The sequence below is a fragment of the Trachypithecus francoisi genome, unplaced genomic scaffold, assembly GCF_009764315.1.
Source record: "Trachypithecus francoisi isolate TF-2019V2 unplaced genomic scaffold, Tfra_2.0 Lachesis_group15, whole genome shotgun sequence".
In the NCBI taxonomy this organism is placed as follows: domain Eukaryota; kingdom Metazoa; phylum Chordata; class Mammalia; order Primates; family Cercopithecidae; genus Trachypithecus; species Trachypithecus francoisi.
Window position 1 is genome coordinate 26,823,595 of NW_022681460.1, and position 18,523 is coordinate 26,842,117.

The window sequence follows — 18,523 nt, forward strand, 5'->3', positions numbered from 1 at the left end:
AGCATTTTTTGTTTTAGCAAGCTCTCCCAGTGATTCTGATGCATGCTAAAGTTTGAGAATCAATTCTCTAACACATAGTATAACAAGTGTTCTTCAAATTCAAGTCAGGATCAATCAACAATTGCAGCAGTGCTCTGGAAATTATAAAGAATTGATCAATTTTAGTGATTATATTAAGGTTAGTGCCTGTGCTAATCAATCTAAAGAAAAAGGAAATCCAATGCAAAAATGAGTTTACCTGATAATGTGTACCAAACTGAAAACATTCAATTTCTGCCTTTCCCATTCTCTTGTTTTTATATTTAGGTCATCTTGCCCAACTTTGATCTGCAAGATTTCTGCTCAAATTTGAGCAAGTTTTGATTGAAGCAAATTTTTTTTAACTCAACAATAGTGAAAGTAGTTGTGAGCCAACTGAGTCTGTTTCTTCTGTTCTGTTTCAGTGCACTGTGAGGTCAGTGAATGGAATCCTTGGAGTCCATGCACGAAGAAGGGAAAAACATGTGGCTTCAAAAGAGGGACTGAAACACGGGTCCGAGAAATAATGCAGCATCCTTCAGCAAAGGGTAACCTGTGTCCCCCCATAAATGAGACAAGAAAGTGTACAGTGCAAAGGAAGAAGTGTCAGAAGGGAGAACGAGGTACAATCATAATAACAAAATGTGCTTGTTTGAATCCTCATAATCTGTTGCACTTTTCATTTTATTTCTTAGGAAACATTTGGCATTATCTCTCATGCCTAATATCCTAAAATGTGTACCAAACAAGAATGTTGCTTATAAATTACAGAATATAGATGTGGTAATTCCAAAATATGGAGCCTGATGTCAGAACTTTAAACTACTATAGAAGTGTGGTAATTGAACTTTGATGAACTGGGTTGTATTGTAAGCATTTAGGGCATTATCTTTAATATAATCTGCTTTCCTAGTACTTAGAAAACTTTTGGGAAGTCTCATAAATACAAAGTCTAATGACTTTTGATATAAGAACAAGACAAAGAAACACTGCCATCAAACATTCCTTTCCTCACTGCCTGCAAACCAAAGTAGTGAAATTTAGTGGTAAGCTTTCGTAGCTAAGCATATATATATATACAATATATAATATATTATATATTACATATAATTATATATTATATATTGTTTTATATTATATAATATATAATTATATATTAATATTTATATTTTATATTAATATTATATAATATATTATGTATTATATATAAGCATATAATGTATATAATATATAATATATGCTTAGCTACAAAAGCTTATATATATATATATATATATATATATATATATATATAATTAAAGACAGAATATCATTCTGTTATCCAGGCTGTATTACAGTGGTGCCATCATAGTTCACTGCAACCTCAAACTCCCAGGCTCAAGCAATTATCCCACCTCAGCTTCCCAGAATGCTGGGATTATAAGCGTGAGCCACCATACCTGGCCAGTACAATTAATACTGACTTTATTTTGAATAAAATGACCAAGGCCACATTTTATGAATATAGCAAAATCATTAAAGACATTTGTCTCCAGATTTCTTTTCATAGTGCACAAACTTTATAGACCAGATTACAGAACCTATTCCATCAGTATTAACTATTAAAATTTGCTATGAAATCAACAAGGAGAAATATACCGTTTAATAATATGATCCATTAGGGTGAATAAACTTCCAGCTAGAAGACCCTCAGTTGCCGATCTTTAAAATATCATTTTTCTATCTTTCTCATTAATATCATTAGCACCACTTCCTACAAATACGTTGTATAGTTTTATGTAACTATTGGCAGTTATCTGATAAGTCTATAAATGATCTTCTCAATTAATTCCAAAGGGGTTTGATTGCCTCTGTAGTTGACCTTTCTTAGCTTATTTCTCCATAGTTGATGTTTATTAGGCTATTTCATTCATTTACTAGCTTATTTCATTCATTTATTCATTCAACCTAGTTTTATTATATTCTTACTTTATGGCTATGCACAGTACTGGGGCCTAAGGATTCACAACTGAGTGGCGTACTGTCTCTCTATTGTGAAGGTACACCTTGAAAGGTTGAGATGTTTAAACAGATTATCACAACATCACAGAGTAAGGGAGATTATAGACGTGTGAACTGGTTTAAAGGGAACACAGAAGAGGACACTGCAAACTTGAACATTGCTTATACAAGAGAGAATTTGGGTCACCTGTACTTTGCAAAGAACCATCCATTATGCCAAAAGAATTGGCCATCACCAAAAGCTATAAAACCTGCTTCTGCCATTCTAATCAAGTAGTTAATGTGAAAAAATTCGTGAAGACATGGGTTATTTAAAGAGAACTTCAACTTTTGTAAATTTGTAGGAGGTTTTGATTAAAATTTAGTTTAAGGAATGAAAGCTGGCTGTGAAAAAGCTTTCTGGCATTTGTTACCAATTAATTTAAAATATCTTAGATTTTAAAAGTTGGATTTGGAAGTCAAATATTTCATCATTCTACTTGTTGGTATGCTCCCATTGCCATACATTTACTTATGTTTACTAAATTTCTTTAAAATTTAATGACTTACAGGTGGTCCTTGCTCATATCATTCTTTTCACAAAGATTGTATGTTATTAATCAGTATTCAGTATGCATTCCTTTTAAAATATAAGTAAAGAAAAGTTATCCAATAGCAGAATTAAATCACTATTCTAATTACATTTTATTACTTTTACTTGAGAATGTGATCTTTCAATAGAGTATATTTTGGTAGCACTTGACTTAAATATTAACATTGAAAATGTCAGCTGTTAAAACTGGCATTTATCTCATTTAGAAAAAGATAAAATAAGTAATACCAGAAGAAGTTTGAAATAGTAACCTGTGACATAAGATTTTGCTCATGTAATCCCAGCACTTTGGGAGGCCGAGATGGGCGGATCACGAGGTCAGGAGATCGAGACCATCCTGGCTAACACAGTGAAACCCCGTCTCTACTAAAATACAAAAAACTAGCCGGCGAGATGGCGGGCGCCTGTAGTCCCAGCTACTTGGGAGGCTGAGCAGGAGAATGGCGTGAACCCGGGAGGCGGAGCTTGCAGTGAGCTGAGATCCGGTCACTGCACTCCAGCCCGGGCGACAGAGCGAGACTCCGCCTCAAAAAAAAAAAAAAAAAAAAAAAGATTTTGCTCAAAAGTGTCTTTCTGGTTTGTTTTCTTCCCCTCTGAGGATACAGTGACATTTTACATTTAAAAAGAGAAGTTTATACAACTAGAAAAATTTAGGTGTTTTATTTTTTCAAATTTTATAACATATAGACTAACAAGTGGCAAATACGAATCATATTTACAATTTACTTTCCAGATTTAGTCCTACTTTTATTTTTCTTCATTTATTTTTCAAGGTGTTTGTCAAAAACTTTTTTTAAGTAGCCTAGAAACTTAAGGTAGGAAGAAAATCACTTCTCTCTTTGTTGTTTATCTCTCTAATCCTCCAGTTTTCTTAACTTCTCTTAAGGTTTAGTTAGCCAGTATCCTATTTGAACACAAACCGGATGGAAAAGTAATAATGACCTCTGGACATCCCACCCTATCTTCTCTATCAAGCATCATATCAAAATAATAACATTATCCAGAGTCTTCATTTAGGCTCTACTATATATTATATATTATGTATAATATATAATAAAAATATCTTGACAATTACTCGTCTTGAATTTATAACCTAAATGATAAGAACCCCACATATACATAGAAGCATATCATCAGAGCAAATTTAGTAGAGGACTTTATCTTTATATTTTTCTATATAAGTTGACATTTCTTATTTTAAGTAGAGTAAGCATTAGAAACATTTAATCAACTTTAAAGATAAACACCATAAAGTGGTATGGTACAGACATGACTTCCCCTCACACTTAGGATAGCTATTATTTGAGTTGCTCCCAGATGCTTATAGATTTAAAAAATCAGAAAATTCTTTTATGTTCATAGCTTGAGCATTTCTAGATGAGCATACTAAAAGATAAGGCTTTTCTTATAAAATTAAAGCTTGAATTTAAAGTTAGGTCTGTGATCCCTGCCTAAGAGGTTAACAATAGACAGAGGTAGATAACTCATAGGGAGCATGTGTTCAGGATTTTTTCTGCTCCGTTGAAATTGCCAAAGGCAAGATCTCCAGGGAAGAATGATAAGATCCAGAAATGACTTTTCAAAATGTGCACAAATAAGAAGTTGAATAGAAGAAAATAGTTTGTAGGAACAGAGTGGATTCATCTAGTTGGGAGATGCTTTTTAAATATGTATGTGTTGCAAAATCTTACACACATTTTTCTTCACTACCATTTTCTCATGCTTAGAGTAAGTTAACCTGAGGAGATAAATTTAATTGTTGTATCCTTACATTTAAATTATCTCATGTATTTGTTTACAGTATTTCAGATTATTCCCCTTTACTTGACATGCTACCTTTTAATCAGCCTGAATTTCTCCATCAATTACTAACTTTAGTAAGAGGTTATTACCAATAAAATTCTTTCTAGCTTGAACTTAATTGAATTATATATTTGAAATATCAAAAATACAGATTTTAAGAGATTATACAGACTAGTATATAAACTATTATCACATGTGTATTGAAATATCATATTTAAGTAGAAGTAAACAAGGAGAAAATACATTTCCAGTGATTGTCAGATTTTATTTATTGACTTTTTGGACATACAGTGTGTAACAATCTCAGATAAGGAAAACTGAAACAGCTCAGGAAGACGTGTGTGCACCTGCATTTGATGTAAAAAGGTAGTTTTGTGTATGTGGTGGTGGAAGCAGAGTCAACAAACACATTTTTCATTCATTTGCACCTTCCACTAATTAACTAAAGAGAATTTCCTATAAATGGTTTTTAAGGCAACTCACAAAGAATAAAAGAAATTTTGTTCTTTGGTTAATTTTATGAAAAAGATTCTTATTAGTCACGTTAGTGTAAGATCTTGGGATAGGAAGGAGAGAGAAGAGCACATTGCTGGAGGAAGTGAGGTGGAGATCTACCTTCCTGGTATAAACACAAGCTAGCATTCATTCCACCAGAAAAACAGAAAAGGAACCCTTTAAAATAGAAAGAAATAAAATGTTTAGGGACATTCCAGGGAAGAAACAAATATGGGAATCATTGTATTATTGTACTATTTGAGTATACTCTAGGTTGCCTTACGTACTTTCTCAAAATTAAGTATAGTAAGTCTACCAGGCATTACATAAAGGAAATGTCTTACATGTTAACTTATAAAGTGTTATGAATCATGTCCTCTAATACCAATATTATAAATACACATTATGTTTATTGTGAGTACTATATTTAAATTACAGTAAGATCCGTTTTTAAAAATCTAAGCCAAAATGGCAGTGAGTCTGTTATGTTTCCTCCTCTGTCCTTTAGTTTATGCCTTAAAAATAACTACTCCACTGCTGTATCATTGAGTTCTATGGAAAGGATTTATTATATTAAATATTAATTCAGATTTAAAACAAGATATTTAGCTAAGATTCCCAGTACAATTCATCAAATCCATATAGATGGATTTATTAGCTCAAAATTGTGGATGCCAACTGGCTTTGAGTATTTGTATCATGTCCTCTCCCCGCTTTAACCTCATGAAGACCAGCTGACCTGAAGACAGTCATCCTGGTTAAGCACTGGGGAGTAGGATCTTTCTACTCTTTCCCTACACCTGTTAGTGCACTAGTCTCTTGACATGGTTCAGAGAAAAAAATTAACAACGTACAGAGCTGAGATAATAATGACATTAGAGAATGTGGTTCTCAACTGTGGACAACTTTGCTCCCCAAGACACATTATTATTTGCTAAGAGGACCAAGGATGAGAAATCTTGGTGTAAACTCAACAGTCTCTCTTGTCTCTCTTTTTATCCTTCTTGGGGCCTAACCATTCCCTACCTAAATGGGTTGCTTGTTCAGATTCTGGGGAGGATCAATTGCTACCAATGAAAACCGTTGGTATATTTTGCTCCCTGCTATAAAGGCAAAAATCAATTTTACTCAAAGTTAATATTCTTTTAATTTAAAATATTCCAGAGCCACACAAAAATATTCTACTATGTTTAAAACCTCCAAGAAAGGTAGACTATTGTAATGAATAACAACTCTTGTTTTCAGAGAGCTATTCCTTAATGTAAATGAATGTTTTTTTTTTTTTTTTTTTGAGATGGAGTCTCACTCTGTCGCCCAGGCTGGAGTGCAGTGGCGCGATCTCGACTCACTGCAACCTCCGCCTCCTCAGCTCAAGTGATTCTCCTGTCTCAGCCTCCTGAGAAGCTGGGATTACAGGCACATGCTGCCATGCCTGGCTAATTTTTTGTATTTTAGTAAACCCGGGGTTTCACTGTGTTGGTCAGGCTGGTCTCGAACCCCTGAACTCAGGCAATCCACCTGCCTCAGCCTCCCAAAGTGCTGGGATTACAGGAATAAGACACCGTGCCTGGCTGAGTGTATTCTCTCTTAAAGGCTAAGCCACGTTTTCAATTTAATGTCCTCAGTGGACAGGCCTTCCAGTTGCTGAATCACTATTTAGCTTTCCCTCCACCAAAATTAATTATATGGCTATAATAATTTCTTGTTTCATAATACTCTCCTATCTATTCAGTTGAACTGCATGCAACTGTCTTTTTTGTAGGTCATAAATGGTCAAATGTTAGAAGTTTCATATGGTTCAACCTGATACTTTAAAATTTCATCTTTCTAAACTGATCAGGTATTAGAACCAGACCTAGAGTATGTTTGTTAAGGATTGACAGTTTACAGTTTTTATATGCTACAACCTATTTTAAATATTAAGCTTTTAATAATAGTAAACTGTACAACTGTCCTTGAAAGAATGTAGGCACTACCAATGCAGGGCAGAGGAGCCTGAAAAGTGGGGCATAGCCTGGGAGGGTTCTTGGCTTAGCCCAGAGAAGAATTCAAGGGCAAGCCAGTAGTGTTCAACAGCAACTTTTATTGAAGCAACAGTGTACAGCAGCAGCAGAGGTACTGCTCCCTGTGGAGCAGGGCTACCCCATAGGCAGTGTGCCCTGAGTACCATCTCAGAGACAGTTCTGCAGGCACATTTATACTCTCTTTTAATTAGATGCAAATTAAGCAGCACATTATGCAGAAATTTCTAGGAAAAGGGTGGTAACTTCTAGGTCGTTGGGTTGTTGCTATGGAAAGGGGTGGTAATTTCTGGGTGTTGCCATGGCAATGGGAAACTGACATGGCACATTGGTGGGTATGTCTTTTAGAAAGGTGCTTCCACCCCATGCCTGTTTTAATTAGTCCTCAGTTTGGTCTGGTGTCTGAACCCCACCTCCAGAGTCAAGTCTCACCTCATGAGTCAAGCCCTACCTCCTACCTCACTACTAATCTTTAAAGTCTCTCATAAAAACAGGTTTGGTCTTCAGATGCTCTTTAACTGTGGTCACATATGACCTATTCTGTTTTTATTTGATTTTTTTTCTCCTTAGCTATATTACTCAATCTTTATTCCTTTTTTTTCTTTCCCACCACCTCCAATTTAATCACTGAAACATCAAATCACCTTGTAAATTGAGTGGACAAGTATCAGAATGTATTATCCATATAGGTGAAAACATTTGATAACCTCAGTGACAGGCCCCAATCTCTTATTGTTTCCTCTGGCATTGACATTATAATAGCAGGATCTTTGTGAGGATTCTTTGTTGCCTAGGTTTTTGGGTTTAATACTGAACTGAGAGGCTTTATATGCACAGTTGATTCCCCTGTGTCATAATGAAGCAGAAGGATCACAGCCAACACCTGGATCAATGTAGGAAAAAAAATGAAATAACAGTTATTAAGTGTCTTGCCTCTAACACATTTTACATCCTATTGTATGTTCTTAAACTTCTCAACGTTAAAGAAAAAGCTCTGCAGAAAATAAAAAACCTTTACTTCATGACTTGCAATCCTTGATATATCAGTTTTTAGAACTCAACCAGCAGTTATAATTCAGACCAAGTTTGCTCCATATCATTTTTGTAGGCTCCCTGAGGTTTTGGGGATTTTATTAACAGTGGTCAAAAATCATGGTGGACATTATTCGTGGTGGGAAATACTTATTGTTATTACTATCTATGTAATTCCTTCATTCCTATGATAGTATAAAAATTATTTGTAGGCTCTTCTGCTGATTGGTGTGTACCTCAGTATTCCTATTCTAAAACAGACTTTGTAATAAACGATCCTTGAAAATGTCTATATTCTCTGAGATTTCACTTAGTGATATTTATAAATATCTAGTGCTTTGTGACCCATTGGTGAGTGTGACATAACACACAGTGGTCAGATTATTGAATAGAGTGGTAGCATTCTTCAGCTCCTAAGCAAACAATGATCTTGCCATTGTTTAGATCAGCTGCATGAGGACTGTTTCAGCTAGCTTTTGCTGCATAACAAATAACCTCAAAACATAGAGGCTTAAAACAACAACCATTTAACAATTTGTAGCTGGGCAATTAAGGCTGAAACCTACTGGGCAATTTTGATCTTGGCTGGGCTCCGTCACATTGTTGGATGGCTGGAGAATGAGGAAATTGCCATGTTTCTATTATTATCAAGATGGCAGGAGGTCCTACAGCCTTCTAAAGTAAAAAAAAAGTGAAGTCATTCCTCTTGAGGCTAGGCGCAGAACCTGGCATAGTTTTTACTTCCACCACATTCTGTCAGCCTGTACTAGTTATAAGCCTATTCCTGATTCAAGAGTTGAAGAAACAGATTTTATCTCTTGGCAGGAGAAAGTGAAAACTTACTTTGCAAGGTGGCATACATACATAGGGTGGGACAGGAGAATTATAGCCTTTTTTGCAATCTACCCTAGAGGTCTTTCTCTTGTTTGTAGTTAGATTAGTGTGATTGTGATTGCTCATTCATTTAACAATCTCTTACTGTCTGAAATACAGTAAGAGATTTGTATTTCCTTTGTAAATTTCCTTCCTTCCTTTGTAAAAACAGTCAACTGTTGATGCAGGACATGTTGCGTTGGATATTATTTCTATTGTATTTTCTAATTTGTAAAGGGCAGAACAGGAAGAATAAATAAAGTGTGAGGCCAAGATACCTTCATATGCTCGACAAATATTTATTAAACTTCCACCACGTGCTGGGCACTCGTAGATGCTGAGGATAAAGCAGTACATAAAAAAAGACAAAATTCTTTTCATCATAGATCTTATATTCTAAATGGTTTATATCAGTCCACAAGGTAATGACCATAGAGGATCAGCCCTTTCATAAGCATATACCTTTGTTAACAGTTTTCACCTTTGTGATTTGTACCACCAGTAGCTACTGTCTTCATTAGATTTTCCTAACACATTACAAAGACATTTGTTAATGCTGGAAAAAATGAAATTTCTCTGCTTACATTTCATTTTGGTCTCAGTGTGAATACATCTGTTTTTTCTGTGACCACCATGTTGATGTGCTAATATGTTTTTGTAAGATGGCTAAGTAGGGTTAAAGGTACAGCTTGTGGTTGTGGAACAAGGCTGAGTTAACTGGCCCTTTGGAGAAATGACCCCAAGAACTTGGCTTCCTTTACAGCCTGTTCTAGCCAACTGAGATCCCTGCCAATTAGGAGGGTTCCCTAGAGAGAGACTCGAAGAGCATCAGCATAAATTTAAATTCTGGACCCCCAAATATAGTTTCCAAAAGAAGCTTCTTGTCCTTTGCTAATTGCAAAGCAAACATTTCTCCAGCAAAAAGACACTCCCTCCTTTCATGCTCCTGTTCTCCTTCCCATCTCCCTAATAGAGTCTCTCCTTAAAACTGCTAGTGTTGCCGAAACCTCTTTGGCATAGGAGACACCCCACATTTGAAGGCACAAAGAATTATTCTTTCCATAGATCATTATCTTGCTTTTTATCTCCTCCAGCAACTTCTTCATAGAAGCATTACAGACTAACTTTGTAGATGTCATAGTCTGCAGAAAGGAGTAGATGCCTTATCCTTGGGTCTCTCAAGGGGTGTGACTAAGTAGGCTATTATTAGCATGACAAAATGGATAGAAATGGAAAATTCTTCAAAACCTCTTAATCCACTTTTTCTCACTCTCTTCTACATGGCCTTCTCTTTCTGTGTAATGTCCTACTCAGTTCCTTACCTTTCATTTAAAGCATCCCATTTCTCAGGTCCCAAATCAGAAATACCTTTCTAAAATGTTTCTGCTTTTCAGTTTCTGTAAAAAAAAATTTACATGACATACTTATTGCTTTAATAGCAAAACAATATATTAGCATGTATCTCTCAACGATAGTCCTTTTTCACCAAGCTCACTGTTCTGCCATTCTGCAGGACATATTAGTTGAAAATGACAGATCTCAAATTATCTTAGGCAAGAAGAAAATTATTGGCTTAACCACAGACTGCACTAAGTCCTCAAACAATATCACTGGGTCCATCGCCTTCTGCTCTCACCCTTTCTCACCATTTCAGCTCACACTGCCTTCAGTCCTCATTGTTTGTTGGCCTTATTCTCCTCTGCTACAGAGTCTTTCTCCTTTTAGGAGGAAAACTGGCTCCCAGCAGCTCCAAGTCTATATATCCACATTGCTCCAAATAAAAAAGGATAGTGCTCTTGCTCTCTCTTTCAGTATCCCTGCATCCATTCTCATGAAAGGATTCCAGTGGACCCTACTTTGAATCACTGTGGCAGAGGAATTAGGGTCCTGAGATTGGTCTGTCTAAGTAAAATGCCAGCAGTTGAAGCCAGGGTCAAGTGAACCATTTTGATTGCTGCCTCTGTTTAGAAACAAGGATACTGACAAAAACACAACAGATGTAAATCATCCCCCATCTCTCCCCACCAAACAAGAAACAAAATTTACCAAATCTAGAAATGTATGTTCTTCTACAAGATAATCCCTTTTCAATACTGGTTTTGAAAATAATTTTAAGTGAGGAAGAGTAACCAAAGTTTTTTTCCGTCTACTTCAGACCAAACACACGTTCAGGATAATGTTAAGAATATTTTAATTTAACGATTTTTTTCTAATTTCTCTGCATTTGCTAGAAACTTTTTAATGGGAGTAAACTGCTTTAAATGAATAGAAAAAATAATCTACTATGCATATGAATGGTTTCTGGATTTGAATTTTGCAGGCTTAAGTAAAGACATGTCCATGTCCATTTCTAGCTGCTGAGGGTTCTTTGTGAAATGCACCAGTGTGGGCAATGACCTTTTACTTGATTATGCACAAGGCCACTGAAACGTTAAAATTAACTCTAACTTAATTACTGAGCTCCGGTGTTTATACTGTGTATACACCACCAGGTCATAGCTCTAGCCTCTGTGAGCCCCAGCTGCCATAATTGAGAAATATGTCTTGCAAATGGTTGTTCTGTTTACTTGTTGTTTCTGCTGGAAGAGCTTGCTTTTCCCATTTTTGCAAAGAATCAGATGTAGGGAAGAGTTTCTGAGTAAAGTTTAATTACATTTTACATCTCAACGCAAAACATGTACATCTGCAAATGAGATATTCCTTTTACTTTTGCATTACATAAAATGTAATATCTGAAAGCATAATGCCACTTACTATTCACTTTTTTGAGTAAAGCACATTTTAGGTAATATCAATATACTAAATTCACATGCAGAAAAGATAAATAGTTGCTAATTCCAAAAATAAAAGATATAGAAAATATGTGCATACTTAGGATCATGAGTTAATATCTAATTAATTAAAACTCATGAACAAAAATTATTGTCTTAATTGACAGAAATAAGAACCTAGGTTTTCATAATGTAATTAGTAGAATACTAATTGGATGGCTAATTATTTTTTATGGAACATATAAATATGATAGTAAAATATTTCTCACAGTAATAAATACAATTGTAAACATCTGCTATGCTGCTTATCTGTTTTCCAGCCAACAGCAAAATCATGAAGGGATTTTGTTTTATTTCAAATTTGGTCTGTTTCAACAGCTAAGATACAGTTACTAAAGTATTTCATTGGCAAACCTGTAGTGGCTTCACATTTGTCTAGTTTGTCAAGGTCTTGAAATGTATAAGACAAGGGAGTTTTTAAATTTAATTTCTCTCCATCAGCCCCTTGGCTTTCTACCATGTTTTATACCCTTCCTTCTACCTTGTCACTCTTTCCTTCCATCTCGGCAGATTTCTTCAATTTTAATTAAAATTATCTGCTTATAGAATAACTGTTTCTGATCTTATAGAATAAATGTTCATGATCTTCAAAAGCTAACGTTTAATATTTGCAATGTCAACCTAGTGAACAAAAAAGTACTGAAATAATTTAAAAACCAGAACCATCTCACTTAAGCTACGGGTTTGTTATTTGTTTTATTCATTTCTTTGTTTGGTTTACACAAAAGCTTTATTTTTAATATCAGTAACAATGTGCATGCTCTTGTGAAAACACAAAAACCTAAAAGATACATAAATAAAAAATTAATAATCTCACTCTCCCTCAGTCTAGTCCTTCCCCTGAGAAAAGCAATGTGAAAGTGGGTTGTATATTCTTCCATATTAATCTTCTGTTTATAGAAATAGACATATAAAAATTCCACAGAGAATGAATATATTATTTTCTTTATAAAAAGCTTTTGACTTTTCTTTCTGTGTCTACAGAAAAAGAGTAAATTGTGCACCTTGGTAGCTCAATAATGTGTGTGTTTACTGTGTCATTTTAAAATTTGTATATCATGGACATCTTTCTAATTCATCTTTTTAATAGCTGTAGAATGTTACATTCTATGAATATCACATAATGTGTTCAACCATTCTGCCATTGATGGATAGTAAAATTGTTTCCCATTTTTTGCTCTTCTTACTATAACAAAAATCTCTATTATGTTAATGAACTGATGCATTCACTTTCTATCAGAGGAAAAGGAGGTGATGCATCATGGAATTTAGAACACAGGCTTTGGAATCATGTGATTTCAAATTTCATTTGTGCTTTTAACTAGCTCTATGACTTTAAGCAAATTCTTTAGCCTTTATATATCCCATTTTTTCCCATCTGTGCAATGGGATGATAACAGTAACTATGTTACAAAATTGTAGGGAGAAGTTATGAGTATGCATAAAACTCTGAGACTTGTGCCTGGCGCAGAGTAAGCACTCAATAATCCTAAGATCTAATATTAAATGTAGTCCCAAACATTGGATGGATAAACCAAAGGATGTGAACATTTTAAATATGAATATATTCTGCCAGATTATTTTTCAAAAAGGTGTTTCAGTTCACATGTGGAATACATCAAAAATACCTGTTTCCTCATATCCTGACTCTAACTGTATGTTATTAGTCCTTTAAACTCTTGCAAATATGATAGATTGACAAATGCTATTCTTTTTTTTATTGACATTTTCCTATTAATAAGGCTAATCTCATGTTTAGAGGCTATTTGAATTTCTACAGGATGCTTATTTATATGTTTTGTCCAATTTTCTAATTTTTCTATTGCGTAAAACACCACTTAATAGGAATTGTTTGTATATTAGAGATTAACTTTTTGTTATGTGCATAGCAAATATTTTTCTTATTCTAGTATTTATTTGACTATAATGAGTTTTGCTTATCTTTTTTAATATTACTGATATACTTGAGTTAGTTTATTTTTTTCCCTCAACTTTCATTTTAAGTTCCGGGGTACATGTGCAGGATGTGCAGGTTTGTTACATAGGCAAACGTGTGCCATGGTGGTTTGCTGCACAGATCGCCCCATCACCTAGGTATTAAGCCCAGCATCCATTAATTATTCTTCCTGATGCTCTCCCTCCCCTCGGCCACAACAGGCACCAGTGTATGTTGTTTTCCCTCATGTGTCCATGCGTTCTCATTGTTCAGCTCCTATTTGTAAGTGAGAGCATGCAGTGTTTTGTTTTCTGGTCCTGTGTTAGTTTGCTGAGGATGACAGCTTCCAGCTCCATTCATAAAGGGCATGATCTGATTCCGTTTTATGGCTGCATAATATTCCATGGTGTATATGTGCCACATTTTCTTTATCCAGTCTATCATTGATCACCATTTGGGTTGATTCCATGTCTTTGCTATTGTGAAGAGTGCTGCAGTAAACATATGAATGCATGTATCTTTACAGTAGAATGATTTATATTCCTTTGGGTATGTACCCAGTAATGGGATTACTGGGTCAAATGGTATTTCTGCCTTCAGATCTTTGACGAATTACCACACTTATTTCCACAATGGTTGAACTAATTTACACTCCCATCAACCATGTAAAAGTGTTTCTATTTCTCCACAATCTCACCAGCATCTGTGTTTTGTTTTTTTTTTCTGTTTTCTGTTTTTTGTTTTGTTTTTTGTTTTACTTTGTTTGGTTTTTGTAACTACAACTTCTTCTCAGATGCTGATTTTAATAAAACTTGTTAGATACTGCAATCTTACATGTGTGGGTATTAATTCACAAACATTACAGGTGACAGTTGTGTGCCAGACATAGTGCTAGGCACACTAGTGTAAATATATTTGCATGTACTTACGATCATAGGTATATGTAAGCTATCTTGTCCTGTATCCCTCATAAACTCTTCTGCCTCTGCTGATGTAATTGAGAAGACTTATGTTAGAACTAATTCTAGATTTCCTCCTCTTGTGTAGGAATAACAAAACATAAAACATCAGAATAAGTCAAAAGGTACCTTGGAGATGCATACTTCATCATTCTTTTTTGCAATAAGCAACACCAAAGAGTTAAAGTGATTTTGCCCAAGTGACCTTATCACAGGGCTGGTAATGACAGAAAACAAATGTGAATCCTAGTGCATTATGGTTTCCACTGTATCATAAGGCTTTATGGACACAATGTTTTGTGCAGTATTGTTTACCATGAACTGTGTTGACGTTGTTAATTCAATTTGTGGAGCTATCCAGATATTTAATAATGTATCACCATACTAACTGTGCTTACTTGCTTCTTTTGTTTTTTTAATCACTTCTTAGAGCCTTGTTTTTAAGCACCAAGGGGAGCCACTTACTTGAGCCACTCTCCCCTGCTGCAATGGAAAACAGTCTCCTTTCAATAAAATGGCTGTTCTAGCAGTTTGTTCTCGCTGAATGATGTGGCTTGGGGCCAGGTATTCTGTAAAGCAGATCTGAGCATTAGACTAAGAGAGTTATCCTCGGAAAGGTGTTCTGAGAAGGGCTGCCAAAAAAGTTGAGGCTTAAAAAAAATGTAAGTAGGAGTAGTAAGAGGAGACTTTTAGCGGGCAACTTTTAGCGGGCATTTGACTGGGTCTTGCTTTCCTCCTGGTAATAGATTGCTTGGCTATCTACAGATGCTTACAAGATGAGAAAATTGAAGTAGAAAAAAATTGTTTAAAAATGGATTTTAACAACAGAACCCTCTGCTCTGTTAAAATTGTATGTGGAGCCCAATTTATACAATGGATAAAAAATAGATGTGCCTTATTGTTTGCAAAGATGTGGGAAAAGTTGGAACTATCTTGCACTATTGATGGGAATGTAAAATAGTACAGTCAGCCTCTATGAAAACAGCATGTTGGTTCCACACACACACACACACACACACATATATATATAATTATACATATATATATATATAATTACTATATAATTCAGCAATTTCATTTGAGTATACACCCAAATGAATTGAAAATAGAATATCAAAGAGATAGTTTTACACCCATGTTCATAGCAGCATTATTTACAATAGCTAAAAGTTGGGATGGCAGCAACTAAAGTGTTCATTGATGGATGAACAGATTAAACAAACTGTGATATAGACAGACAATGAGATACTATTGTCTTTGAGAAGAAAGAAAATTCTAACTCATGCCACAGCATAGATAAACCTTAAAGGCATTATACTAAGTAACTTAAACCAGTTACAAAATGGCAAATACTATATGATTTTACTTATATGAAGTACCTAAAGTAGCAAGTTAATAGAATAAAAAGTAGAATGATAGTTGCCAGGAGATAGGGAAGGTTAAATGGTGAGTGATTGTTTAATGAATACAGACTTTTCAAATTTTGCAAGATGAAAAGAGTTCTGAAGATGAATGATAGTGATGGATATACAACAGTGTGAATGTACTTAATGCCGTTGAACTGTACACTTAAAAATGATTAAGAGGGTTATGTGTTTTTTACCCCAATTTAAAATAAAATAAAAATAAACTAAGTGCTTCTATTGAAGTAAGGTCTAGCCAACCAGTAACTCTGTACCAAAGTACTGTATTTTAAAACTGTTGAACAAGATGTTTTCTAAAACCTCTTTTACATTTTTCAGTTATAATCATAGTAAAATCTGTATTTGACATTCCTGTGGACTTTTTGCTACAGAAAAGCACAATACGTTTTTCTTAGGAAAATTGCTTGACTCTCAGAAGGAAAAATATATCAGTGTGCTCCCCAAGGCATTGTGCAGAGGTTATATCAGATGTCTTGGAGTCCATTATGCTGTAGCTGTAGGATGTTGTAGGGTAGCATGAAATACGTAGCTTTGAGAAGTTGCTCTCTAATGATATACTAACATGCTGGACTTTGTATTTCTTTCTTTCTAGGTTTTCTCCTCAAGTTCATATTCATTTATACCAACTTATAGAAACATCCCTTCCACATTTGTCATTATGACTATAGTAAAACTATGGAAAACAAAGATAAAACTGTAACATTCCTAAAACATATACTGTACACATAACCTTTAACTTGTAATGTTTAACATATGACACTGTATCACTTTAAACAATATCTCTTCCTCTTATTTGTCCCATCTAATCCTCTCTCATAATTTTTTTTCATGATTTCTGTCACTTATCCTTCCTCTTTTTGATTGCTAAGTACATAATCTAAAACATTAGATTGCAAACTAGCCTCAAATTGGCTAGAAGCTTGGGAGAACTACTCTGAAAACTTTTTATATAAACTCTAAGGAAGTCAAATTTAGAAAAATCTCAGCTGCTGGACTTGGATCCCATTAACCACTGGTCATTTATAATTAATATTAATAAATGGCAGATGACACATGTATATTGCTTAACTAAAAATGTGTGTGTAATAGCAAATTTTTAAAAAGTTAGTTAAGATCTTAAGGACTTGAATATATGTATCGGAATAATGAAAAGAACAAAACTATCAACATGTGATCTGGTATCTTCTAACTACAAGCACCTAAAATTCCAGAGGAAACAGAAGTATTTTTAATTCATCATATTAAACATTGTATTGCCATGAAGCTCTATACCTTTACACTAAAATGCCTGTTTCACAAGCCTATATTAATCTGGACAATATGATAATGAATCATTATAGATATACAGATATAAATATATATATGCACACACACATTCACACATACACAGACCTAACTGTTAATCTCCTAGTCTAACACCAAATTGTTTAATATATATGGTTTTTATAATCAGAAAGAAAAAAATAATATCCAAATGCTGAGTTGCTTTAAATCCTAATGTTCCATAGAGCCCCACTAAATAATATAACAGCTGGCAGGGATTTATTCATCTCTAGACACTAAGGAGTTAGGGCACAGTAGTTCAGTTACCTGGTTATATAATTCTGGGAACCCATATGATGATTAAAATGGAAATGAGACCTCCAGTTATTGCAATGAAGGTAAAATGGTTTTCCAGGGGAATTACACTTGGACTCAAAATCACCTTACAAGAAGCCAAAAGACAGAAAAATTCATTCACTTGGGTTATATGTCCTTATTCAACCATATCCATTACCATAACCATATTAACATAAATTCTTTCTGATTGGACTGTGATTTAATAATATTATTTGTTTAATTGTTGGCAATTTTACATAATTATCTTGCTTAATTCTTTAAATATTCCAGGCATGTATGCATTATTGTTATCCACTGCATTTTAAAGATGAGGAAATTGAGACTTTGAGTGTGAGTAGTGAATTTCACACTCAAAAACCAGGACTCACACTCAGACCTAATTCTGAGTCCACTGATATTTCAAGTATTTGAGGCTGATGAAAAGAGTATATAACTACCTGAAAAATGCCAGTTAATAAGTAAGTTAGTCAGTACTAGAACCTAAATCTTTTGTCAATCTGATCTTTCCATTCTGTCTTTTTCAACACTTTTGCCCCATGTTCAAGATGGTCATTTATTTCTAATCGTCTGCTCTTTTCTAACTATACTTATCACACATGAGGCTTTGCATCAACCATTATTTCTTGTTAATGATACTATCATTGTTGAAAAAATTGAAAACCTCTTTTTAACACCAAATCTGCTTCATCTTTCTGTTTACAACCATTTTGTTATTCAAAGAACAAACTTAACTAGCAAATTGGCCAGTGATTTCCTCTTTTGCTTCAAATCGTACTGATGTTTTAAAGCCAAATAGTTTTCCCAAACTGCCAACATCGTATTCAAATGCACTAAACGGTTATGTTAGTGCTATCATGTTGTCTAAACAAAGGCGCTATCAGTCAGTAGAGTCAGTGACCTTCAGGTTGTTAAGTGGTT

At 34.5% G+C, this 18,523-nt stretch overlaps 1 protein-coding gene across 1 annotated transcript in view; it reads left to right on the forward strand.

Moving 5' to 3' along the window:
- RSPO3 (R-spondin 3) overlaps nucleotides 1-18,523 on the forward strand; it is a 77,769-nt gene that overhangs the window by 36,322 nt on the left and 22,924 nt on the right. The window contains exon 4 of the mRNA XM_033234486.1: nucleotides 444-641. Coding sequence (XP_033090377.1) covers nucleotides 444-641 — 198 coding nt within the window. The remainder of the gene's footprint in view (nucleotides 1-443; nucleotides 642-18,523) is intronic.